The sequence below is a fragment of the Gracilinanus agilis genome, chromosome 2 (assembly GCF_016433145.1).
Source record: "Gracilinanus agilis isolate LMUSP501 chromosome 2, AgileGrace, whole genome shotgun sequence".
In the NCBI taxonomy this organism is placed as follows: Eukaryota; Metazoa; Chordata; class Mammalia; order Didelphimorphia; family Didelphidae; genus Gracilinanus; species Gracilinanus agilis.
This window is the reverse complement of record NC_058131.1, coordinates 115988981-116016384: the sequence shown is the minus strand read 5'-3', so window position 1 is coordinate 116016384 and position 27404 is coordinate 115988981. Positions and strand designations below refer to the sequence as shown.

The 27404-nt window shown below is 33.9% G+C and overlaps 1 protein-coding gene across 8 annotated transcripts in view; it reads right to left on the bottom strand.

Annotated features, from left to right (window-relative positions):
* Positions 1-27404, bottom strand: part of EHBP1 (EH domain binding protein 1) — a 403219-nt gene that overhangs the window by 113535 nt on the left and 262280 nt on the right. For 6 of the 8 annotated variants that reach the window (XM_044663370.1, XM_044663373.1, XM_044663371.1 and 3 more), the window contains 4 exons: positions 18896-19074; positions 18246-18294; positions 14235-15146; positions 7662-7805 (listed from right to left, as the gene is read on the bottom strand). In XM_044663370.1, the coding sequence (XP_044519305.1) occupies positions 7662-7805; positions 14235-15146; positions 18246-18294; positions 18896-19074 (1284 nt within the window). The remainder of the gene's footprint in view (positions 1-7661; positions 7806-14234; positions 15147-18245; positions 18295-18895; positions 19075-27404) is intronic. The other 2 variants (XM_044663377.1, XM_044663378.1) reach the window with 1 other exon arrangement.

Genomic DNA, 27404 nt, shown 5'->3' with positions numbered 1-27404 from the left:
TCTATTTTCCCCTCTTGTTCAAAAATATCAGGGCAGATTTCTTTGATGATAATTTTTTGTAACATGATGTCTAAGCTTTTTTTTTTTTTAACTACGACTTTCAGGTAGTCTAGCAATTCTTAATTTGTCTCTCCTGGATTTATTTTCCATGTCAGTTGTTTCTTTTTCAATGAGATTTAATATTTTCTTCTATTTTTTTCATTGTTTTGATTTTGTTTTATTGTTTCTTGATGTTTCATGAAGTCATTAGCTTTTATTTGCCCAGTTCTAATTTTTAAATAATGAATTTCTTCCATGACTTTTTGATCCTTCTTTTCCATCTGGGCCATTCTACTTTTCATGGAACTTTTCTTCATTGGATTTTTTTGCCTGTTTTTCCAATAAGTCAATTCTGTTAAAAAAAAAAAACCAAACAACTCTTTTCTTCATTGGATTTCTGTCCCTCTTTTACTAGTTGACCAATTTTTCTTTTTAGGCTATTATTATTTTTTTTGTAATACTTTCATTTCTTTTTTTCCCCATTTTTCTTCCCTTTTTCTTTGATCTGTCTTATTTGATTTTTTGAGTTCTCCAGCACTTGAGATGAATTTCCATTTTTCTTTGAAGTTTTGCATGTGGTTGCTTGGATCTCACCATTCCCTATTGACTCTGTGCTTTGCTCTTTGTCACCAAAGAAATTTTCTAAGACTAAGGGTTTCTCTTTGCTCATTTTCCCAGACTTTTTTTTGCCTGTGAACTGGAAATTCTGAAAGCTGTTGATTGTATTTCCTTTGCTAATGGCTTCCAGGGAGCTATTTTGCCCCAGTGCTAGGTCTTCACCACAGAACAGGCTTGAAAGGACCAAGTGCAAATACCTCTGGGTCTCACTGTGGTCTGGTGAACTGGAAATTCTGAAAGCTATTGATTGTATTTCCTTTGCTAATGGCTTCCAGGGAGCTATTTTGCCCCAGTGCTAGGTCTTCACCACAGAACTGGCTTGAAAGGACCAAGTGCAAATACCTCTGGGTCTCACTGTGGTCTGGTGTCAGGGTCTAGGCTTCAAGGGGTGGATCTGGGGTGTGGGGTGTTCTGTTGTTGTTGTAGACAGGATCCCAGGATCCCAAATTTGACCTCTGCCCAGGCTTTGAACCTGATGCAGTAGATGGAAGGCAGAGTTGGTTCACTAGCTCCTTTGTGTGCAGTTTTTTCTGTTCCCCCTTATCCCATGAAAATGGACTCTGTCTACCTTTCAATTTGTATTCAGCAGAAGAGCCCCTTCACTCTGTATTGTTGTTGGTTTTGAGACCTGTCATTTTGAGGTGCTTTTTAAAGATTGGTTTGGAAGGATTATCAGAGAGGTTTTAGCTTTTGCTGCTACTAAGCCACCATCTTGGCCCATGAGGTATATATATCAGAAGCAGAATCTCTAGGTCAAAGAGTACCAACATTTTAGTCACTTTCTTCACAGAATTCCAGACAGATTTCCAGAATGGTTGAATCAATTCAAAGATCTATTAAAAATGCATTTGTGTACTATATTTCCAAAATCCTTCCAACACTGGTTATTCCTATCTTTTATTATCTTTAAAACCATGGAACTGTTTTATTTTGCTTTCCTTTTTATTATTAGTGACTTGGGGCACTCTTTCATATGGTTAACATGCAACTTTTTTGAGAGTTGTTTCTTTACATCCTTTGACTTCCTAATGGCTTTTGGTCTTAAAGATCTGCCAGATGCCTATGTAACTTGGAGGTAGTCATGTGGTACAGTGGATAGAGTGCCAGGTCTGGAGAATAGAAAATTCATCTTCCTCAAGTTCAAATCTGGCCTTCATTCCATATTAGCTATGTGATCCTGGGCAAGTTAATCCTGTTTGCCTCAGTTTCCTCATCTATAAAATGAGCTAGAGAAGGAAATGGCAAACCACTCCAACATCTCTGTCCAGAAAACCCCAAGTGGGGTCACAAAGATTCAGGCACAAATGAAAGGACTGAACAACAACAAAATATATCTTGGATATCAGACTTTTATCAGAGATTCTCAATATACATTTTTTTCCCAGGCAACTATTTCTATTCTTTCCCTAGTTGTATTAATGTTTTTTTTTCAAAAACAGCATTTCAATTCCATACAACTAAACTTATCACTTATAATCATCTCTACCTTTTGGTTGGATTTTAACAATACTTCTTCTACCATAGATGTGAAAGGTATATTATTGACCTCTCTAAATTACTTTTTGCTATGACCTTTAATTTTCAAATTAAGTATCCATTTTGAATTCTTTATGGAATTTGGATGTAGATGTTTGTCTAAACTTAATTTTTGTTAAGATTGTTTTCTAGCTTTCCCAGTTTTCTTGACAAATAGGAAGGTCTTTCCTAGGTAATTTATTTTTGCATTTATCAAAAAATGGGCTAATAATTTCTAATTTGTCCCTATTTAATTTGTTTCACTGACTTGTTTTTCTATTTTTAAAATCAGAAACAAACAGCTTTGATATTTAATGCTTTTTATTTTAGTTTGAGTTCTTAATTTAGTTTAATGCTTTTTAGTTTAATGCTTTTTATTTTAGTTTGAGTCCATTCTTCCTTTTTTCACTCTTCTCCAGATCATTATTTCTCCAAATGTGTTTATTAGTTTGTCTACTTATGTAAGTTAACTATCCTTTTAGTAGCTTGCTACTTAAAGAACTAAATCTGTCAATTGACTTTGGCAGCATTGTCATTTTTATTATACTAAGATAACCTAGTCATGAGCACTGAATATCCCTCTAGATATCTAAATTATTCTTTATTTCTCTAAAGGAGCACTTTGCAACTATTTATACAAGTATGGGTGAGTTAGTTATTTTGTGCATTTTTTGGATATTTTGAGTGGGAACTTCCTTTCTTTACTACTTGTTGGATTTTGTTATTATGAAATAGTAATGCTATTGATTTGGGGGATTTATTTTGTAGCCTGAAACTTTACTGAAGCTACAGTTTCAATTACTTTCTTTACTGATTCCCTAGGATTTTCCAAGTTAGTCATTTTATTAAAAAAGGGCAACAATCATCCCCCTTTACCATCTTCAGACCTTTAAATTCCTTCTTTTGTCTTGCTGTTATTTTTAGTGTCTCCATAACAATGCTAAATAGCAATGGGGAAAGAGATACACTTGCTTTGTTCCTATTATCTACTGAGAAAACTTCTAGCCTACTCATTGAAGGTATGGTAATATTCTGCTTTAGATAATTAAAAATAATTTAAAAAAGATTTCTCTATGCCTGTGCTTTATAGGGTTTTTAGCATATTGTATTTTACCATAAACTCCTAACTTTGCTCACTCTGGCAAGTCAATTAATAAGCATTTATTAAATGCCTGCTATGTGCCAGGCACTGGGCTAAGTGCTGGTAATAAAAAGAATGGCAAAAGAAGGCTCCTGGTTCTCAAGGCACTGAGGTCTCATGGGGAAGAAAACAAGCCAACAAATTAGTACAAATAAAATAGAGACAAGATATTATTGGAGATATCAACAGAAGGAAGGTACTAGAATTAAGGGGAAAAGCATCTTGTATGCAAATTTTAGTTGGGACTTAAAGGAAGCCAGAGAAGCTAAGAGGCAGAGATGAGAAGAGAGAGTGTTTCAGGTAAAGGGGACAACCACAGAAACTGATTTGGAGCCAAGACATGTAGAGTCTTGTTGGGGGAACAAGCAAGCCAATGTCACTGGATCAAAGAGTATGTAGGGGGCTATAAGGTATAAAAGGACTGCAGAGGGGTGAAAAGCAGGGTGTGAAGAGCCTTGAACACCAAATAGAGATTTTTATTTGATCCTGGAGGCCAGAAGGAGCTGCTAGGGTTCACTGAATAGGAGGGGTGGCACTGTTGGACCTAAAATTTAGGAAATTTGCTGAAAAGGGAATAGGCTGTAATGGGGGAAGAGCTATAGCAAGTATATCCACCAGTCCAGGTGTGAAAAGATAAGGGCCTGCACCAGTGTCAGAGGAGATAAGGATAAGTGTCTGAGAGATATTGCAAAGCTGAAATTGATAGACCTTGGCAATAGTTTGGCTACAGAAAGTAAGAAATAGTGAGGCATTGAGGGTAATGCATAGTTTGACAGTTTGAGGGATTGGGAAAATGGTTGTCTTTGAGAGTAATAGGAACATTTGGAAGGGAGGAGAATTTAGAGGGAAAAATAAAGAGTAGAGTTCTAAGCATGCTGAGTTTGAGATATCAGAAAGGCAGTTGAAGATGTCAGTCTGGAGGTCAAAAGAAGGTGAAGGCTAGATAAGTAGGATAATTAAATTCAAGGAAGCTGATGAAATCACCAAGTGAAGCATTATAAAGGGAGAAAAGAAGAGTCTAAAACAGAGTAATTTACAGTATGAAAGCCTAGTGTAGCATAGGGAGATATATAGGTAGATCTATGGACAGTAAAGAGTAGTCAGGCCAAAGGTATGTCCCCCACTTCAATGTATGCAGAGGCTGTGCACCAAGGCAAGAGGAGAATGAAGACATATACTATGGTTTCACTCCTGCCATGCTGGACCACTGCAATGAAGACTTTTTCATTCATTACCTAGGGTTAGAGACTTATTGTGCACAGTGGGATAGTGTTTTCACCTAAGAAGGTCCTAGGGAAGGAGGAAGTTCAGTTTAGAAGTAAATAGGAGCAGTTGGAAGTCTATAATTCTTCCATTACAAAGCAACAGAGCTTTCCTGATGGTTGGTAGGGCTTAAAACCAGTATCAGTCAACCCTTGTACAGACACAAACCCATGGCAGGAAGTGGCAGAGCTCAAACCAAAGGGGCAGCAATTAGATCAGTTCAACTGGAATCAGACCAGTATGGAAACACTGAAAACTTGTGGCTTGTCTCTGAGATACTGGAAAACACAACATTCAACCCAGAAGAATAACTCAGAGAAAATAGCCATAGGATTATCCCAGACTTTTCCTCTAGAAGTGCAATAGAGTCTATCTCCAATATCAAATCTGAAGTCAGTAAAGAGAAAAGAATGACTTTAACACATCTACAAGCAAAGCCTTGGAAAAAATCACTATGGACACAAACTTAACTATACTTTCTGTAGGGGATGAAGTAAGAGTTTTAAAAAAAGGTAAAAAAATGTTTTTATAAATGAAATGAGAGGGCTTGAGAGAATAAAAAATCAGAAAAGAATTGAGAGCTGTAGAAGAACAAATTAGAAAAGGAAGCAGTTTGGGACCCAAGGAACAAAACTTTATCTAAGCAACAAATCCATGAAAATTAGAATAGGCTAAATAGAAGATAATGATTCTAGGAGGTAATAAAAAATATTAAAACAAAGCCAAGGGATCGAAAAAGAGAAGAAAGCTTAAGGTATTTCATTGAAGAAACAACAATTGAGGAGAAACATTTAAGATTCCTTGGATTATGTGAACACTATGATAGAAAAAAAAAAGCACCTTACAAATCTTATTTCAAGATTTAAGAAATCTTAAAATAAACCCCCATAGAGCACTTATAGGACAAAATAGAAAGATTACCTCCTGAAAGAAACTCCAAAATGAAAACTCCCAGGAATATTAACGACAAAATTCAGAATTTCCAAGTTAAAGAAAAAATGCTGCAAGCGGCCAGAAAGAAAGTAATGAGGAGCTAAAGCCAGGATCACACATGATTTAGAAGCCACCATTATAAAGAAGCAGGGGCCCTGAATACAATATTATAGAAGACAAAGCATATATAGGCTTACAGCCAAGAATAAGTTATCTAGCAAAATTGAGTATAATGCTACAGGGGTAAAAATGAAACTTTGTTAAAATAGAGGACATCTAAGCATTTCTGATGAAAAAACTAGAAATGAATAGACTATCTGACTTTCAAACACAAGACTCAAGAGAAGCATAAAAAGGTGAATACAAGAGTGAAATTATAGGAGATTAAACAAGGTTAAATTGCTTACATTTTAAATGAGATGAGGATACATGTAAACCTCAGGGGTCTTAAAAGGAGTCTAATTATTATTTTTTTCATTATGGAGCTTATAGTTTAGTGGGAAGGAATAAGATACCAATACAAAATATTACATAGTATGTTCAGTACAAAGAGACTACAGTACAAAGAGTACTCACAAAAATACCTTTCATTCTTATCTAAAGATGAAAATTTTGTTAACAGTCATGAATTAAAATCAGGTGTTTTTTTTTTGAGTAAAAGAAAAAAAAAACATTCTTGAAATGAAAAGTAACAATTCTATACCTGAGCCTAAAACAAATGATTGTTAAAAGGGGGAAGGAGTGAAAACCTAAGTAGTCTAAAAATGGCTTAGACAATGTCATGTTTTAGTTTGGGTAGAGATTAAAGTGAAATAGATTTTTCTTAGCCTTTTGAGTTTCTGTTTTATATCAGTGAAACTTATAAAAATGAATTGCCTTTTGATTAATGTTTTGAGGGTTTGCATACTGGATCTTAATACTTAAAGTTTGACTCTAAGTAAGTCATTTAACCATTTGAGCCCCAGCCTTTTCAATTATATGAGTTGTCTAAAATATAAAATAAATGTATAATAGGCTAAGGAGGTGAATTGGTTATACATTACAAACAAGGAATGACTAATATATCACTTATGTATACCACTGATTGCCATGCTATGTCAAGAGATACAAAGGTCCTTAACATATTGGATGAACCTCTTGTGGTAAATTTATAGAACAGTTTGGAACATTTATAATAATAATAATAATAATAATAATAATAATAATAATAATGATAATAGTAATAAGATGATAATGATGATTAAAGTTAGCATTTGTGTAGCAAATAAAGTCTGCAAAATGTTTTACATTTTATCATCATTTGATCCTCAAAATAACCTTGAGAAAGATGCTATCATCCCCATTTTACAGATAAAGAAACTGAGACTGAAAGAGGTTAATAAACTTACTCAGGGTCACATAGGTAGTAAATATTTAGACTGTATTTGAGCATAATAGCTCTTCCTGATTTGTAAAGAATGAGAAGCATGGATGCATAGAATCTTTGGAGGGGCTGATGAGATTTCAGGGTAAAGAAATTAATGAAGTCTCTTTTACAGAGCAACCATGAAGAAAAATGCCTTAAGCAATATGTAAATGTGAGTTATCATTATTATTAATTGTAGTACTACAATTTGGTAAACAGGCAGCTGGGATTAGGAAAAACCAGTATATGAACTAACTTCCTTCTCTACAGAGCAGGGGTTGGCAACCTTTTTTGGCCATGAGAGCCATAAACGCCACATTTTTAAAAATGTAATTTCGTGAGAGCTGTACAGTGCTCACAGTGCCGCTCCTGTAACAGCGCCTGAAAAAAAAATTGACTTGATGGTTCCTGCAGAAAGAGCCATATCTGGCCCTCAAAAGAGCCAGTTATGGCTCGAGAGCCATAGGTTGCCGACCCCTGCTACAGAGGATGGTCGTCTAGAGAATAAATTATTTAAACATCAATGAAATTCATATTCCAGATACAAATTTTTTTCCTCCTAGTTAATGCCATTACATGGGAAGAATAGGTATAAAAATTATAATCATCTAACTATCAATCAAATACTTATTGAGGGCCTGGTATGATCCTAGAACCATGTGAAATGTTATTAAAAATAATTAATTTGGGGGAAAGGGCATAATTAAACAACAATTCGTTTAAATGATTCTAACCCATGAACCTTACATCACTCAGTTGCTTATTGTGCACTGGGGTAGATGTGCTGTTTATCTGCTTATTCCCAGCCTTTAAAGCTGCATCTCTTCTTGCTTGTTCCAGCAGAACTCTTGCTCTTTCCTTAAGTTCTTCTTGTCTTGATAAGATTCGCTGCTAAAAGTAAAAAGGCAGAATTAGTGGCAAAGATACCTATATGCAATCTATATGTGCATATTAATTAATGTTCACATATGCTTAAATAAAAAAGGCCAGAAAAATAATTCACTAGACTGTGTTTTGAAAAGGGAATAATTGATATATACTGCAGCATTTATAAACATATTTTGACATAAGTAAAATTATTTTTTGCATTTAACTCTTGTTTATTTATGGATCACATACAACCAAACATTATGGAAATATTCACAAGAGAATATAGTGTCTATAAATCTATTGTTTCTCTTATTCTTCATGTTTTCAAAAAACATACATGTTCTAACAAACAAATATTCTTAAATTCAATTTTTTTTATTATTAGACATTTATTAATATTCATTTTTAACCTGTTTACATACTTTATGCCCCTACTTTCCCCTTCACCCCCTGCTCTCCCCTCATCCATGGCCAACGCACATTTCCACTGGTTGTAACATGTGTCCTTGTTCAGGGTCTAGTTCCCATTCATGTCAGCCTCAGCCCATGCATTCAAGCAATTGTTTATCTTATCTGTTTCCTCTCCTGCAGTCCTTCCTCTGAATGTGGGTAGCATCTTTACCATAAATCCCTCAGAGCTGTCTTGTGTCATTGCAGTGCTGCTGGTACAGGAGCCCATTACATTCGATTTTACCATAGTATATCAGTCTCTGTGTACAATGTTCTTCTGGCTCTGCTCCTTTCGCTCTGCATCACTTCCTGGAGGTCTCTCCAATTTGCATGGAATTCCTCCAGTTTATTATTCCTTTTAGCACAATAGTATTCCATCACCCGCATATACCACAATTTGTTCAGCCATTCCCCAATTGAAGGACATACCCTCATTTTCCAGTTTTTTTGCCACTACAAAAAGCGCAGCTATAAATATTTTCGTACAAGTCTGTTTATCTATGATCTCTTTGGGGTACAAACCCAGCAATGGTATGGCTGGATCAAAGGGCAGGCATTCTTTTATAGCCCTTTGAGCATGATTCCAAATTGCCAGCCAGAATGGCTGGATCAGTTCACAACTCCACCAGCAATGCATTAATGTCCCGATTTTGCCACATCCCCTCCAGCATTCATTACTCTCCCCTTCTTTCATTTTAGCCAATCTGCTAGGTGTGAGGTGATACCTCAGAGTTGTTTTGATTTGCATTTCTCTAATTATTAGAGATTTAGAACACTTTCTCATGTGGTTATTGATACTTTTGATTTTTTTACCTGAAAATTGCCTATTCATGTCTCTTGACCATTTATCAATTAGGGAATGGCTTGATTTTTTATACAATTGCTTTAACTCCTTGTATATTTGAGTGATTAGACCCCTGTCAGAGTTTTTTGTTATAAAGATTTTTTTCCCAATTTGTTGATTCCCTTCTGATTTTGACTACATTGTTTTTGTTTGTACAAAAACTTTTTAGTTTAATATAATCAAAACCATTAAATTTACATTTTGTAATTTTCTCTAACTCTTGCTTGGTTTTAAAATCTTTCCTTTCCCAGAGATCTGACAAGTATACTATTCTGTGTTCACTTAACTTATTTATAGTTTCCCTCTTTATATTCAAGTTATTCACCCATTCTGAATTTATCTTGGTGTAGGGTGTGAGATGTTGATCTAAACCTAATCTCTCCCATATTGTTTTCCAAATTTCCCAGCAGTTTTTGTCAAATAGTGGATTCACGTCCCAAAAGTTGGGCTCTTTGGGTTTATCATACACTGTCTTGCTGACATCATTAACCCCGAGTCCATTCCACTGATCCTCCCTTCTATCTCTTAGCCAGTACCATATTGATTTAATGACTGCTGCTTTATAGTATAGTTTGATATCTGGTACTGCTAGGCCCCCTTCCTTCACATTTTTTTTCATTATTTCCTTTGATATTCTTGATCTTTTGTTATTCCAAATGAAATTTGTTATAGTTTTTCCTAATTCAGTAAAGAAGTTTTTTGGTAATTTGATAGGTATGGCGCTAAATAGGTAAATTAATTTGGGTAGGATGTTCATTTTTATTATGTTAGCTCGTCCTACCCATGAACAGTTAATGGCTTTCCAATTGTTGAGAACCAGTTTTATTTGTTTGGAAAGTGTTTTGTAGTTGTTTTCACATAATAGCTGTGTTTGTTTTGTTAGATTGATTCCCAAGTATTTTATATTGTCTAGGGTGATTTTAAATGGTGTTTCTCTTTCTACCTCTTGCTGTTCTAATGTGTTGGAAATGTATAGAAATGCTGATGATTTATGTGCATTTATTTTGTATCCTGCCACTTTGCTAAAGTTGTTGATTATTTCTACAAGATTCTTAGTTGATTCTCTAGGATTTTTTAAGTATACCATCATATCATCTGCAAAGAGTGATAGCTTAGTATCCTCATTGCTTATTTTGATACCTTCAATTTCTTTTTCTTCTCTAATTGCTATTACTAGTGTTTCTAGTACTATGTTGAATAATAGGGGTGATAATGGGCATCCTTGTTTCACTCCTGATCTTATTGGGAAGGCTTCTAATTTATCCCCATTGCATATAATGCTTGTTGATGGTTTTAGGTATATATTGTTTATTATTTTTAGGAAGGGTCCTTCTATTCCTATACTTTTCAATGTTTTCAATAGGAATGGATGCTATATTTTGTCAAAGGCTTTTTCAGCATCTATTGAGATAATCATGTGATTTTTGTTGATATGGTCAATTATGTGGATGGTTTTCCTAATGTTGAACCATCCTTGCATTCCTGGTATAAATCCCACTTGATCATGGTGGATGATCTTAATTACTTGCTGGAGTCTCTTTGCTAATATTCTATTTAAGATTTTTGCATCTATGTTCATTAGGGAGATTGATCTATAGTTTTCTTTCTCTGTTTTTGGTCTACCTGGCTTTGGAATCAGTACCATATTTGTGTCATAAAATGAATTTGTTAGGACTCCTTCTTTGCTTATCATATCAAATAATTTGTATAGTATTGGGATTAGTTGCTCTTTGAATATCTGATAGAATTCACTTGTGAATCCATCAGGTCCTGGTGATTTTTTCTTAGGGAGTTCTTTAATGGCTTGTTCAATTTCTATTTCTGATATGGGATTATTTAGGTATTCTATTTCTTCTGCTGTTAATCTAGGCAATTTATATTTTTGTAAATATTCATCCATATCTCCTAAACTGTTATATTTGTTGCCATATAATTGGGCAAAATAGTTCTTAATGATTGCCTTAATTTCCCCTTCATTATAAGTGAGGTCTCCCTTTTCATCTCTAATACTGTCAAAAATTCAATTTTTTTGGCCCAAGAGTTTTACAGAATGAATAATATCTCTTTTACATTTGCACTTCATGTAGAATATATATTTTTTCTGTAATATCTGTGAATGGTGACCAAAGACCTCCTTTACTTATGAACCATTTTGTTTTTAGTTCAGTAAAAATCAACATCACCTGGTGTTTACAGAGCATTGAAACATTTTGATTGTATTTGTTCTGGTAAAATTTCCTTAAATTCTGTACTCTTAATAATGATCTAAATCATATGTTTTAAGTTATTGAAAAAGCAATCACATTTTGGAAATCTGGTTTTCCCTCCTGCAACTCTTCCATAAAATGAAACAAAGCCTTTTAGAATTAAAACTTTTTTTTCTGGGTTAATTTGGGGTATTGAAAAACATTAAGTGCTTATTCTGTACTATATATTTCTGAAGAACCATGGGGACAAATTACCAAAAAATATACAAGTTCTTCAATGGTAGCATTAAATCAAAGATTTTTAACCTTTTATTTGGCTAATGGATTCTTCTGGAAGTCCAGTGAAATTTATGACCCCCTTCTGAGAATACGGTTTTTAAATATATAAAATCAAATACATAAGATGGCTGATGAAACCAAATATAATTTAATAGTTATGAAATATTTTTAAAACTTCATGGATCCAAGGATAAGAACCTCTCTTCTAAATAATAGCATACATACCAATTTAAGTAGGGTACATTTTTGTTCCTTCAACAAATTTCTTTTTTTATTCTCAACATCTCCAACTGCTCCATGACAGTTTGTGGTTTGGCTAATCTCATACTCACCACACTTAACTTTTCTTTCATTGTGCAGCTCAAGTTTTAAGTACAAGTACCGCAGAAAGCAAAGGGTAAAGTTATATAAGTACAAATGTGATTTTTATTGAGTTTATCAGAATATTTGCCTAAAAAGGGGTGCCAGTCTTTGACCTCTCATCTATTTCATTGCTCTAAATTTTCAAACTTGATAAACTTGGTAAACTTAGACATGCCATTTAGGCTTTCTGAGGCTTGACTTGGGTCTCATTTATTTTATGATCATGTAAATATTTTGTTTTGTTTTGTTTTTTGGTCAAAATAGTGGTTATATATTTATAGTAACAAATTGGGTTGTTCAAAGTAGAGCTAACTTGAATTGTTTTTATTTGAGATCTTTAAATCATCAAAAACCCATGGTGTTTATTAGGTAGTCATATTTTATAGTTTTCTAGATAATGGATTCTCTTTATCATTTTAAAGACTGAAATAACTAGAAATTTACATTGTTATTCCTAGCCAATACATTAAGATATCTTGAACTAAGTAAGATACAGATTAAAAGTTACTTTAATCACATGAGTAAGTAGGGTTGAAAAAGGTCCTTTATTTACCTATGGGGAAAGTGATGCTTAGCTTAAATTCCTTGCCAAAGGTCCTAGAACTACTAGTGAACCCAGAAAAGAATCTAAGTTTACTAACTTTTAGTCCATTGCTTTATTTGAATAATGCATTAGCAGCTGTTATCAGGCTAGATATTAATAATGCTAAAGCCTGACTTAAGAGTCTCTTTTCATAGTCAGTGTCAGAGAAGTTGTAGGATGACAGCAACATCAATAGTGCTGGTAGAGTTATGAATCTGTCAAACTATCTAGAAAAATAATTTGGATTTACAAAATGACATCATTAAGCATTTTATATCATTTGACTCAGAAATTCCATTACCAGACATATATGGGATCAAAGAAAGAATCTATATGTAGTAATACATTCATAGTGGCACTTTATTGGGAGAATGGTCCTGAGCAAAACTATGGCAATGATTTACGGTAACGGAATTTTAATGTCCCACAAGAAATGGGTATGAGGAATTCTGAGAAATATAAGGAGTGACATATCATGAAGAAAGTAGACTAACCAATGGTATGAAATGACCTCAGTAAGTTAAATGAAAAATTATTTATAGGTACTTAAGTTTAGATTAAATGTAATGAGTAATCTTGGTTTTGGAAGACAGGTGAAAATAAAGCTCCCTCTTTTAGGGAAATATAAAAAGATGAGTGACTGGGTATGGAATATTCTATCTGTTGTCAGATGTGGTACACTCCATTTGCTTCTCTATTTTTAAAAGGGAAGGTCTAATGGTAGTAGTGGCAGTATATATTGGGAAATGACTGTGGTATAAATAAGAAAAGGCATCAACAAAACTTATAAACAGATATATGTGATTATTACTTGAATTACTTAAAAATGTTTAATAATTTTGTAATAAATCAATGAACAAATACATATTGAATTACTCTCTGTAAGACTCTATATTGGCCTTCTCAACTTCCAAAGCTATATTACATTGCTGTGGTCTTTGAGTTGACAGGGAAATGTCTTGTTCAAAGTAAAATATATTGAAAGCTATTGTCTGGGTAGGTCAAGTGATTGTCAAGTGATCAGGTCAAGTCTGCTTACATATCAGAAAGGGAAAACTCTGAAAAATATTATAATTTGTTTTTAAACATGAATAAATATATGGACAGGACATACTTAAGAAAAACAAATGGAAAAGTAAAGGAAAAAAATTTTAGAAAGATTAGTGTTTTATTTTGGTAATAAATAATTAAAATAAGAAAGAGGAAAATATGTCTAAGATAGCCTTTTTGTTAGAGGGGAAAACAAAAATATCCTCATGCTATTCTTAGGCATTTATAAGCTACAAAATACTCTTCTGCTTTCAAAAGACAATTAACTAGTAGTATTTAAGGTTGAATAACTTAGTCCTTTAAAGGAGTTCTTTTAGTAACATTATAAAATATTATTACTAACTTTAACTGCAGAGATTAGGATACATTCTAAGAGGAGTTTTTGGCTCTGCTGCTGATTTTCACATATATTAGCAGTTGCAGACAACAGAAGAACATAATAAACATTCATCACTTCAAAAATACCTAGTATGACAAATCATAACATACTCCACCTATAACCATTTGAAATAACAAACCTTTATTAATTACTTATTGTGTGGAAGGCAGTGGGTTTATAAAGGAAAAATGAAAAGCAGTCCCTGCCTACAATAATGCAGTACAAATATGTTGCATGAAGACAAGGACCATAGCTGACTAGTAATTAAAGATGCATATTTAGTCAATTCTCTTACCTGAGCTGTTTTTGCAGAATGGTCTGAATGATTTAAAAATGTTCTTTCTGTATCAGAATCAGACTCAGTGTGTCTCAGAGTAGCACGTTTTTTCTTTGCAAGGTCTACATCCCTGTTGTAAGAGTATCCAAGTTTGGAAGTGGGAGATAAACTTGATTTTTTTATAGGAGACTCAGGCTCTGGCCTCTTGTTCTCTGAGGAGTCTGAAGATACCAATTTTTCTTCTTCCAGATTACTACCAGTAACTTCTACAGAATGATGCCTTTGCCTGTTAAGTTCCTCATAAGCAAAGGGTGGAGATGCATCTTTTTTTTTATCACTGCTATGTGTTAAGTCACTCAATTCTAAAGTGTCAACTTTTAGCAATTTCTTCTTGCTCAACAAAATCTGTGCTTGTGTAGAATCTGTATGGGTATATATTCCAGCTTCCTCATATCCTGAAGTCCTTCCCAAGCTTTGCTGGCATTTTTGTGGGTCTGGGTCACTTTTAGTCCTTCGACAATAAGGAGATGCTGTGTTTGGACTTAGATGATCATCAGGAGTCTGATGCTCACTCTCTGACTCTCCAACACCACTATCATTTACAAATACAGAATCATCCTGAGATATGAAGTCTACTGCTCCACTGTTAGGGGGCTGGAATTCAGGATCCCGATTCAAATCATTAAGTTCTGCGTAGAACTTTTCTTGATCTATAGAACTGTTGGTATCAGTTTCATAGTTTCCCACTTTATATGTGCTTTTACTGCTATTCTCCTCTATCTGAACAACATTTAATTCTTGACCGCTGAAATGGGCCCTTATTTGATAAAGGTAAGTCATAACAGTCAATTTGTCAGGAATTGCTAACAAAACCATGTCAGAAGGTTCCAATAACCGGGAAATTCCTATGCTTGCAAATCCATCGTATGCCTTCAAAATAAGCAAACATAATGTTATATTATGGAGTTCATTCAAATGTCAAATATTACCATTTAAAATTTCAGTTAGAACTAAAAAATGAGAAATGTCATAGCTTGTTTTTATAATTTGCATTATTGTTCAAAAAATTCCTAAAATGTGTATGATCTTTTTGCATTTTCCCCAAACACCAAATTTACTTTTTCCCTCTAGAAATATCTCTTCTTTAAGCACTTAAATTAAAATAGGTAAGAATATAAAATATATTTAGGTAGCCTTTATTTTAAAAAGTTTTTCATGCTATTTATGGTAATACTAGACATGAAATTAGAATTAAAAAAAAAAGAACATCTGTAAAAGTATATGCTCATCTTCATTAGTGCTATCCTTAATGGATGAAATAAAAATAGAATGATATTGAAAATAAGCAAATAAAAATAGAGAGTTGGAACAAAAAGGGTATCTAAGGATGGTCTTTTAAGATAAGAAACTAAGACACCACTCTAATCTATCCTGGGCTTTATCATGCCTCATCGACTTCTTCTCTTCTACTGGTCCTGTAATTGCAGTGATTTGTGCTGATGAAAAAATAAAGCCAGATAACCGAAAAGAACTATACCTCAATCACTTGATACAAAGCAAGAATAAATGTTTTTTAAACTCAGAAACATTTTCTTAAATGCTTAATTAACTATGAATTTACGAAATGAGAACATAATTTTCCTTCATCGGCACTAAAAAGTGAAGTGTTTTGAGTCCTATGACAAAGTTGAGAATGTGTGGCTGCATTGTATTATTTTTGCTAGCCCTTAAATGACTGCTGTGCATCAGGTTTTTCTAGTTTTGAAGAATCAAAGCTGTTTCTCAATTTACAAATAATTATTACTATCCTGAACTAACCCTTGAAAACAGTATTGTGTTGCCAGAAGCCCTGTAGGGAATGGCTAAAGGTTTAGATACACTTTTAGTGAGATGAAGAAAAAATTTTTTAGTTCTATATGTCATAATTTTGGTGATAAAACTATTCTCATCATATTCTGGTTTTAAAAATCAACTCAAAATTTTCTTCAAAGCAATAAGTTAGAAATTGATTTAACACCAGGAAGAAAATAGTCTTTTACACTTACATGTTAAAATACACTTCTACCTTTGGATTTAATCCTTTCCTCATACTTCTCCTGCAGTTTTATAAATTTTTAGGGGGAGAAAGAATGAAATGGGAAAACAAATTGTGATATTAAAACCACTTCAATTTTCACAGCACTATCTTTCATAATATATATAGATGACTCAAAATATTTAGTTAAGGTGTATGGCTCAGTTGGAGTGCAAGTAAAGACTTGTTTGTTATTTTACTTGTTTTGGGAAAATTAAAGTCTTTTTCCTCCACCAGTGTCCTGACAACATGACTGACAGCCATCAACTGCAGGCCATCAGCGAAAGCACCACAGGCAGTATTCTAAACATTTCCCAATTATCTAACACACTGACATACTGGTCAAGATCAGATGTCACAGGTAAATACCTTTTTTATTCAGTACTTCTTCTAGATCTGGGGAAATGATTAGCTTCCTTGTAGGGAAATTTCTTAAGTTTTCGTTCTGGTAACAGTTCATTTAAAAAATGTAATTATGAACACTAATTGTAGTATATACTGTTTAAAAACAAATCATACTTTTAACAAGTAAGGTCAAGACATTGACTTAAAGGTGTATTTTTAGAGGTTAATGTTTGCTTTTATGGTCAATTACCCAGTGTCTTTTGAAGTGACCTGGGTACAGGGGAAAAATGGAGTTCTTAAAAAAATTGTCTTATTCACTGCTAGATTTTATTTTAATTGATCAGGAATAGTCACTGTCAAAAGTGCTATGCAAAATGGAACTTACACACAGCCACAGCTATTTCCTGTACTGCATTTATTCCCATTTAGAGTACATTGGGTTATCAGGCAGAACTGGGTGAGAAGCAACTGAGCTTCTCAAAATTTAGCTGACAGGCAAAAGCTTAAAAATGATGAAAGAAAAAAGTATTAAACCACAATAATAATTTCTTATTGAATGATGAGTATCTTCCACAAGAAATAGAAGATTATGAACTAAAATTCACCATAGAACTGTAGTTTTCAGGCAAAGATAATCTAATGGAGAGAATTTTTTTAATAGAGAAGTTTAATATATGTAGTATAATGTTAATCCAAAGTATTATCAGCATTAAGGTCTTCAAATTTTGAATGAGAAATACAAAGCAGTGTGTTGTCAAAATGACTTAAGAGCTAACAAGATTATTCATATATCTGTAAGAAAATGTTAAAGGAAACATACAATAATGTTTTCAAAATCTAAAAGTGTAAGTTTAAATAAATTTTAATTTATGTATAAGATTGTAGGAGGCAGGGGAACAGAGGGAAAACATTAACAGAAAAAAATTGGAGTTTAAATTTATTTTAGCTAAGTGAACCTGTGTCAGAATTCTCTTTGTATTACTTAGGTTTTATATTACCTGATTCAAAAGTGGATTGAAAGCTTTGGTTTTGTAAGAAGGAACGAGAGAGTTCTTATAGTTTAGACCAGTACTGGTTTTCATTAATTATGCTTCACTACTACACTGAAGAAAAGTACAGTTTAATAGAAAATGATGGGATTCAAACTTCTTAATCTTTCAAATTTTAAGGGCTTCTGGCATTAACCTCAAAAAAGCACATTGTTTCCTAACCAATCTGGTAGTGCTGCAAAGTCAAATAGAAGTATAAATATATAATTTTTGGTACAATTCTAAAAAAATAGCTGAAAATAAATTAGACCAAAAGATGAAGTGAGTCATGAATAGCTTCACAAGCCATCCTTTCCTTTCTTTTCGGCTATTAATATAAGCCAGACAAAAAATAACTCTAATGCCAACATGGAACTTCTTGTGAATGTTAAAGAACATGACAAACCAGAGTCAATAATATGTCCGATTTGAACTGCAGGAGGCTGAATAGCTTCTGTAAACTACAGTTATGACCTTACAAAACTGCCTCACTCTCCCCCAAATTAATAAAAACCTGCAGTGAAGTCAAAATTGAAGCTATATCTTCCACCCCCACCCCCTTCCTTTCCTATTAGGTCTTACCTTTTTGTTGTTCTCTTTAATATCTTGAGGATTCAGGGACTTGTAGTCACTGAGGGAGAAAATGGCACAGTGGGTATGTATAGTATTTGATAAATGAGGTAGTTTTAAAACACATCAGATCTAAACATTTGACATACAATGATATCCTACAGTAACTACCAATTTCACAGCAATTCGATCAACAAAACTAACATTGTTGAAAAAATATAAACCAAATAAATAAACAGTAAATACATGTTTCATTGGCTAAAGCTTTCCATTTAAAAAAAAAAAAGTTAGTGCATGAGACTAGAGACCAACCTTGCAACCAAATTCACCATGAGGTAATAATCCTTTGTTGTCAATGCATAAGCTCTGGGCTTATTTGTCTCATCTTATTTTAAAACACAATTTTCATAATCATCTTGAAGTCTGTTCTTTAATAAGATTAAGAAAAAGGTACATATCACTTTTAAAGGAGAGAAAAGATTGTCTTTAGGAGGGGCAAAAAAAGGGATTTCAAGGTTTGGCATGAATTTATTTCTTCAAAATTCAGTGTTGAAAGTAATAGATAACTGTTTTAGGTCAAGCCAAGTAGGATTTTAATGTTGTTCTCCTATTTCTAGCATTTGTAAAGGATTTGATTGGAAAATTAAAATGTGTTTACTTACATCAGATCTGGTCTAAAGTGGTGTAATATTGCGCAAAAAGATAAGCCATTTCTCCAGGATGTAGTAAAATTGGTGATTTTCACTCCCCTATAGTTTTTGGTAACTTCTTTGCACCATACAAGCAGTGACTGACTAGCATTTGGCTTTTTCCCCAAAACAGGACTTGGTATAGGGCTTGGCTAGAAGAAAAGGGAAAGAGGAAAACATTAAAAGAATTTAATGGAAGATGAAAATTAACAATAATTGACCTAACTCGATGATCTGCATCCTTTGATGTGAGTTTCAGTCTTTCAGAGCTGTCAATTTAGGACTATAACCTGCAAGAGAGGCATATACATCAAGTTATTATCTACACTTTTGGCCCCTGGCATTTGCCTTTAGAGGCTGTAGATCTACAGGATTCTAAACTTAAATATGAAAAAAGGCCAAGAACTATAATGATGGAAATACTGTATTAAAGTAGTTAAACACTTAGGGCATTTCCACTGCACATTCTCTGCACCTTCCACACCCTTAAAAAGATTTCCAACATGAATTCATGAAAAAATGTTCCTACAACTTGTTCCTGAGTAGATCAAAAGTAGAGCAAATCAAAGTTTACTATGTAGCCTATGTAAGCTACTACTGTAGCAGCGAGATCAAAGTTTAATTTGTGAAATATTTTAAAATACTGATCTTAAATATGCTCTAAATGAACACTGTTACTATGATAATCATATTCAAACATTATCCTCATGTGAATTGGATGAGGGCAACAGTTTTAGATTATTAGTAATGGTTAACTGTTGCTAACAACAGCACATGATTATTTTATATTTTCTAGCATATCAGTTTCTTTAAATTATCTATGAAAAAGAAAATTTCATTTATGTGGAAATTGAATATTTAAATGAGAATAATGAATTATTGATTTATACTAGCAACTAATTAAGTATATATCTTTATGACATTTATTGACAAATCAACTTATTTACATACCAAGTAAACGTAAATTCACCTATAAAATAAAGATTCTTATATTAAATTATTAGTCTTAAATTGGAATCAATTTTATTTTATTTGAGTGCAACAAAAATGAATTTTCCAATTAAAAAATAGCATGGGTAAGTTATTTTAAGGGAAGATATTCAAGCCTGAGGAAAACCACAATTTTTTTTTTGTATTTTAAATCTTGCTCTTAATTCAAAAGAAAAACAATACAAATGTGGGCTATGACAATACAATTCAGATTCAGAACACAGATTCTTCAAAACAAAGTGAGATAAAAGACAAAGTCAGTTATTCTGTCATCACTTGGTTTGGGAAGCAGATCATTCTTGTCACACAAGCTAGTTAAGAAAGACCAATGATGCCCCCACTTGACAAAAGCATGTCAGTGCTAAACAATTGAAGCTGTCAAACTCATATAACTATGATTTATGTATTCACTGCTTGTGGGGGGAAGACAACTAAGAAACACCAAGAAAGTAATTTCTCATTTTTATTGACTGTCAGGCTAACAAATTGTTACATAAACAACCATGAATCTTGCTGTTCCTAAAACGATATCTCCATCAACACAGCAGGCAGACACTACTAAACAATTTGTAAGGAAGAACCTCTAATATTCTATAGCAACTTTAATTGAAAGTGAGCAATAGAATGAAAAATAATTTCCAATATTATCAATTCATCTCAGAAAAAATAGTGGTACTTTCTGAAACTAAACTAGTACATGCATAAGTATTATTATTTAAGAATCTTTTAAATAAACTTCCAAATGCTTTACCAACAACTACTTCCTTCTCATCTCTCCACAGGTACATTCTATATTAGAAAAATAGGACAAAGATATTAAGATTGCCTAATGAACAATATAACATTCCAATTATAATTCTACTGAAATGGATTAATTTGTTCAGTGAATAATTTAAAAAAACTGATGCTACCTGGCATCTCAATTTTGTCATCATGCTCACAAAGTATGCTAATAAAATTTTAGAGGTGGAAGAGATTTTAGAGATTATCTAAGTTCCATTTGTTTATTTTATAGATAAAAGAAAGTCCAGAAACGGCATACCAGGAGTTAATGGCAGAATTCGTACTAGAATCTAAATATTTTGATTTGTCTTTCTACTCTGCCAAGTGACTAGTCTGATAGAGTAATAAAGCCAGAAGAGTATGATTCAATTCGATTCCATAAGCATTGCTTTTACATCACAAATATGTAGAGGACATGTTAATAGGTATAAATTTTAGAAGATGTGTTACCTAATCTCATGGAACTTAACACAAACAAATGACTATAATACAAAATAATATGGAAAACATAATGGAAGTTCAAATCAAATGCTATGTGAAATCCTGGGTGAAAGGCCATTCCCAAAATGCAGGTCAAAAAGGGAAATTTGTGAGGACTGCTTCCTGAAGCAGGTGAGATTTAAAGGAGCAAGACTGGAAAGGAGAAGTAGGAATTTTACAGATAGAGAGGTACAGAGGTGAGAGGGCATGTTGTATATAGGGAACAAGATAATCCAAGGCAAAGTGGACAGCAGAGGTTAATAGATTTAAAGCTGGAACCAAGATCAGACATTATCCATGGGAAGCTCTTCATTTTAAGGGTAAGAAAACTGCTATCTGCAAAAGTTCAATGACTTGCTGAAGGTCACAGAGTTAAGATCTGATCTTTACATCCAGCGCTCACTGCATGGCTCTATGTCATATGTATGGGGAAAGAGGCAAGGGTTTTGACTGGAGTATGAAAACAGTAGTATTAAAGTACGGAGAGAAAAGCAGAGCAACACTAGATGGGGTGTGTGGGGGGGGTCTCAAACACTAGGCAAGAGTTTAAACTTGAGTCAGTGGGCAATATGGAGTCAATGAAGGTTCTCATAAGACAAACAATATGGTTAACTTCATAGTATAAATAAGGCAAATCTGGTAGTGGTGATGATGGTTTGAAAAGGGGAGATGGTAAACATGAGACAGAATGGGAAGCTATTGCCACTCTCCCGGTGGATGACAATGAGGAATTCCAATTGAGTAATGGCTATGTGACTAGAAATAGAAAAATGCAGTACATATTGTGGAGGTAAAACTGATATGGTTTAATAACTGATTAGAGAGGTCAAGTATGGGGGGAAGAATTGAAGAAAACACTAAAATTTGAACTAGAAAAATGGGTAGGTGGTGGCATTCTTCCTCAGAGGATTGTTATAAATCTCAAATGTATATAAAATATATATAAAATACTTTGGAAAATTTAAATTATATCACTAATACCAGTTATTAAACGATTACAGACAAAACATAGAAAGAATCATTTAAAGGGAAATGAAAATCAGTTCTGAATTGAACATTCTGACTTTGGTGTTGCTAGTGGAAAGTCTGGTCCCTATAGCCTCATTTTCTTTCTAAAGATTGAGTGAGATATGGCTTATTGACTCCTAACCTTGGGAAAGTCAGCATGGCATCATGCTCTATCCAAAATTAATCAAGTCAACAGCTCCCTCTTTCTTTAGCTTGGGAGAATCAATGTCTTAAATTAGCACACTGAAACAACATCAGAAGAATACTATTTCCTATAACAAAACACTCTGTTATTGAACATCTTATCAACAAAATCCATTAAGTATGATTTAAATAAATATGCAAGTCAAATAATCAGAGTAAAGGAGTAGATCTAACCATTATTTTGCCTGTTTTATTAATGGCTATGCAATTTAAAGTTTATTTCTGTGAATGGTGTAAATTTACCTAAAAAAGATATTACTGTTAATCATTTATGTACCATTTCATATTTACACAGCACTTATTTATTTCTGGGCCCAAATTTTTTAAATTGAATTAATTAATTTATAATATCTTCCCATGGTTACATCGTTCATGTTCTTTCTCTCCCCTCCTGTAGCCAACAAGCAATTCCACTGGGTTTTACATGTGTCACTGATCAAGACATATTTCCATATTATTAATATTTGCATTAGGGTGATCATTTAAAATCTGTATCCCCAATCCTATCCCCATCAAACCATGACTAACTTTGGAATCAGTACTATATTTGTGTCATTAAAGGTATTTGGTAGAACTCCTTCTTTGGTTATTTTGTCAAATAGTTTGTTTAGTATTAGGATTAGTTGTTCCTTGAATGTTTGATAGAATTCACTTGCGAATCCATCTGGCCCCTGGGGATTTTTTCTTAGAGAGTACTTTGATGGATTGTTCAATTTCTTTTTCTGATATGGGCTTATTTAAGTATGCTATTTCTTCTTCTGTTAATCTAGGCAAGTTATATTTTTGTAAATATTCATCCATATCACCTAGATTGCTGTATTTATTGCCATAGAATTAGGCAAAATAGTTTTTAATGATTGCTTTAATTTTCTCTTCATTAGAATTCCTTTTTCATCTTTGATAATATTAATTTGGTTTTCTTCTTTCCTTTTTTTAAAATTAGATTAACCAGTACTTTATCTATTTTATTTGTTTTGTCAAAGTACCAGCTTCTAGTCTTATTTGTTAATTCAATAGTTTTTTCATTTTCAATTTTATTAATTTCTCCTTTAATTTTTAGAATTTCTAATTGTTTTTATCTGGGGATTTTTAATTTGTTCTCTTTCCAGTTTTTAAATTTGCATGCCCAGTTTATTGACCTCTGCCCTCCCTAATTAGTTAACATATGCACTCAAGGCTATAAACTTACCCCTGAGTACTGCTTTGGCTGCATCCCATAGATTTTGATATGATGTTTCATCATCGTCATTCTCCTCAATGAAATTATTAATTGTTTCTATGATTTGTTCTTTAACTGATTTTGAAGAATCATATTATTTCATTCCCAAGTAACTTTTGGTTTCCCTTGTCATGTACCCCTTCTAATTATTATTTTTATTGCATTATAATATGAAAAGGTTGCATTTATTATTTCTGCTTTTTTGTATTTGTTTTCCAAGTTTTTATGCCCTAGTACATGGACAATCTTTGTGAATGTACAATGTGCTGCTGAAAACGTGTATTCCTTTTTGTCCCTATTTATTTTTCTCCATATATCTATTAACTCCCATTTTTCTAAGATTTTGTTCACATCTCTGATCTCTTATTTATTTTTTGGTTTGATTTATCTAGATCTGATAAAGGTAAGTTCAGGTCTCCCACTAGAATAGTTTTACTTTTTCTTCCTTGAGCTCTAATAGATTCTCCTTTAAAAATCTGCTATACCATTTGGTGCCTACATGTTGAGTACTGATATTTCCTCATTTTCTATACTGCCTTTTATCAAAATGTAATTACCTTCTCCATCTTTTTTAATCAGATTTATTTTTACTTGGCTTTGTCAGATATCATGATTGTAACTCCTACCTTCTTTTTCTCAGTTGATGCCCAATAGATTCTGCTCTAGTCTTTTACCTTTAACCTATGTGTGTCTATCTGCCTCGTGTGTTTCTTGTAGACAACATATGGTGGGATTTGGGTTTCTAGTCCACTCTGCTATTTGCTTCTGTTTTACGGGTGAGTTCATTCGATTCACATTGTAAGTGTGGAATTGGGATAAATCCAGGATCACTAAGCACTCATCTTGGAAGGGACTGGAAGCCAACCCCATGAAACTCTGAGAGACTTCCATTTGGGAGTGGCCACAGCAAGAGGAGTTTGGTGAAAATTCTGAAGATTCTAAATTGCCTACCTAGGACTACCTAGGTCAATTACCTAGGACTCGGGAGAGGACATTCAAGTCTCGGGTGGGCTTTGGGGTAGATGCTGGTGGGTGGCTGGGAGGTTCTGGACAGGAATTTAGCTCTTCTCAGGGGTAACCTAGAGATTTCAACAGCAAACCTTTTCTTCTGACTTCATTGCCAACAAAGAAACCAAGAGAATTATGCTCCATAATTGGTGTTAGTGCCTGGAACATGGAGGGAGAGGGCATTTGGGGGACCCTTCCTTGATCCCTCTTATACCCCTTCCTTGCAGTTATTCCCCTATTTGTTAGATAGTGTTAAAGGTAGGATATTGTGAGGGGAGGGAGAGTCAGTTTCTGAGTCCAAGCTGCAGAAGATACCACAACTGCTTTCTTGTTGTAGGGTTCATAGTTGATAGAGAAGTTATCCCAGTTTCCTCCTTCCTCAAAATCCACAAATAACCCTTACCCTGTTATCCTGAATTCCCTCATCCTTATAATAAATCTTTATTAGTTTATTAGTGTTTGTTTGGGGCTGTTACTTGGAGGGGAGGAAGAGTGATCTTGTGGCTGAGGGGAAGGCGAATACCAAATTCCATCTTGAAGGGCAAAGTCACTAGAACTTAGGAGTAGGGAAACTTGTCTCCATAGTGCTGGCTCTGAGGGTGGGATATAACCCATAAGGGTCACAACTGATCCCAAACACCTTCCTTCAACATCCCCATTATAGCTTTGCCAGTTGGGAACCTTTTTGAGTTTATTCCCTCATAGGTCTTCCCTGGGGTATGGGTGAGTGAATAGCTGATTTGGCCCACTGAAAGCTAACAAGGGCGTAATCAAGATACACATCCCATTTACCATCAATACTCACCCACATACATTTGTGGCGAGCCAGCTAGGAGCACAACTCTTTTGGTTTCTTCTTCATTGGCAATGAAGTCAGTAGAAAGGTTTTGCTGTTGAAATCTCCAGGTTGCCCTTGAATTTTGGGTTCAGAAGAGCTAAATTCCTGTCCAGAACCTCCCAGCCACCCACCAGCATCCACCCCAAGCCCACCCGAGACTTGAATATCCTCTTCATAGTCCTTAGCAGTTGGTCGTTGGCAGTTTAGAATCTTCAGAATTTTCACCAAAATCCTCTTGCTGTTGGCCGCTCCCAAATGGAAGTCTCTCAGAGTTCCATGGGGTTGGCTTCCAGTCCCTTTCAAGATGAGTACTTAGTGATCCTCAATTTACCCCAATTCTACAACATTCAGAGTTATGATTACCACCTCTGTATTCCCCATCATTTTGATTTCCTCTCCTAGTCCTGTCCTTTCTTCTTTCATTATTTCCTTCTACACCAGTGTTTTCCTTTTAATCAGTCCCTTCTAATCCCCCACTATTTTACTTCCCTTTCTACCCCCTCCCTTCTTATTCCCCCCTTATTTTTTCTAGGGTCTATTAAATTCCCTCCCCCCTCTCTTTCCCTCCTTTTTTTGTACTCCTCATCCCGCTCCCCACCTTGGTTTTTCCCTCTCAACTTTCCTGTAGGGTAAGATATATTTTGATACTCCAATGGATCTAGATGCTCTTCCCTCTCAGAATTGATTCCACTGAGAGTAAGGTTTAAGAATTACCTATTAGTCCTCTCTTCCTCTCCTTCTTATAATAGTATTCTTCCCCTCCCCCTCCCATGCACTTCTTTATGTGGTATAGATTATCCAATTTTTAGTATTCCTTCAAGTTTCTCTTAGTGCCATCTTCTATCTCCCCCCTTTTCCTTTTTTTGCATATCATCTTAAACCACTTAGTATCCCAACTTCTACCTGTGAATAATTCTTCTAACTAGTATAATATTGAATACAATTTTTGAGAGTTATAAATAACATTTTTCCATATGGGAATATAAACAATTTGACCTTATTGAAGCCCTTAAAATTTTTTTTCCCTCTTTCTTTCTTACTTACCTTTTCATGTTTCTTTTGATTATTGTATTTGGACATAAAATTTTCCATTTAGTTCTGATCTCTTTTTTTTTAATAAATGTTTGGAAATCTTCTATTTTGTTAAATGCCCATACTTTCCCCTGGAAGTATATTATCAGTTTTGATGGGTAGGTGATCCTTGGTTGTATACTCTCCTTGATATTTAAATTGTCTCTTTCTAGCTTCTTGTAATATTTTCTCCTTAGCTTGGAAGCTCTTGAATTTGACAATTACATTCCTGGCGGTTGTCTTTTGAGGATTTAATGTAGAGGGTGATCTATGGATTCATTCAATGTTTATTTTGCCCTCTTGATGAAGAATATCAGGGCAGTTTTCTTGGATCATTTATTGCAGTATGATGTTAAGGTTTCTGTTTATTTCTAAATTTTCAGGTAGACCTATGATTCTCAAATTGTCTCTTCTAGACTGGTTTTCCAGGTCAGTTATCTTCTCAATGAAATATTTCATGTTTCCTTCTATTTTGTCACTCTTTTGACTTTGCTTTATTAATTCTTGCTGTCTTGTGAGATAATTAGCATCTACTTTCACAGTTCTGGTCTTTAAAGACTGGTTTTCAGCTACGATCTTTTGATTTTTCTTTTCTATTTGGTATATCCTACTTTTCATGGCTTCCAAATGTTAAATTCTAGTCTCCAATTTGCTTATCATTTCATTTGATTTATGGGCTTCTATTTCCAAGTGGGAGTTTCTGTCTTTTAAAACTGTTATTTTCTTTTTTAACTATTTCCCACTCTTCTTGTCAAGTTTCTTCTATCCTTCTAATTTGGTTCATAATCTCAAATCTGAGCTCCTCAAGAGCTTGTGAACAATTTCCATTTTTTTTTGGAAGGTTTGGATGTGTTTACTTGTTTGTCATCTTCTCCTGTCTC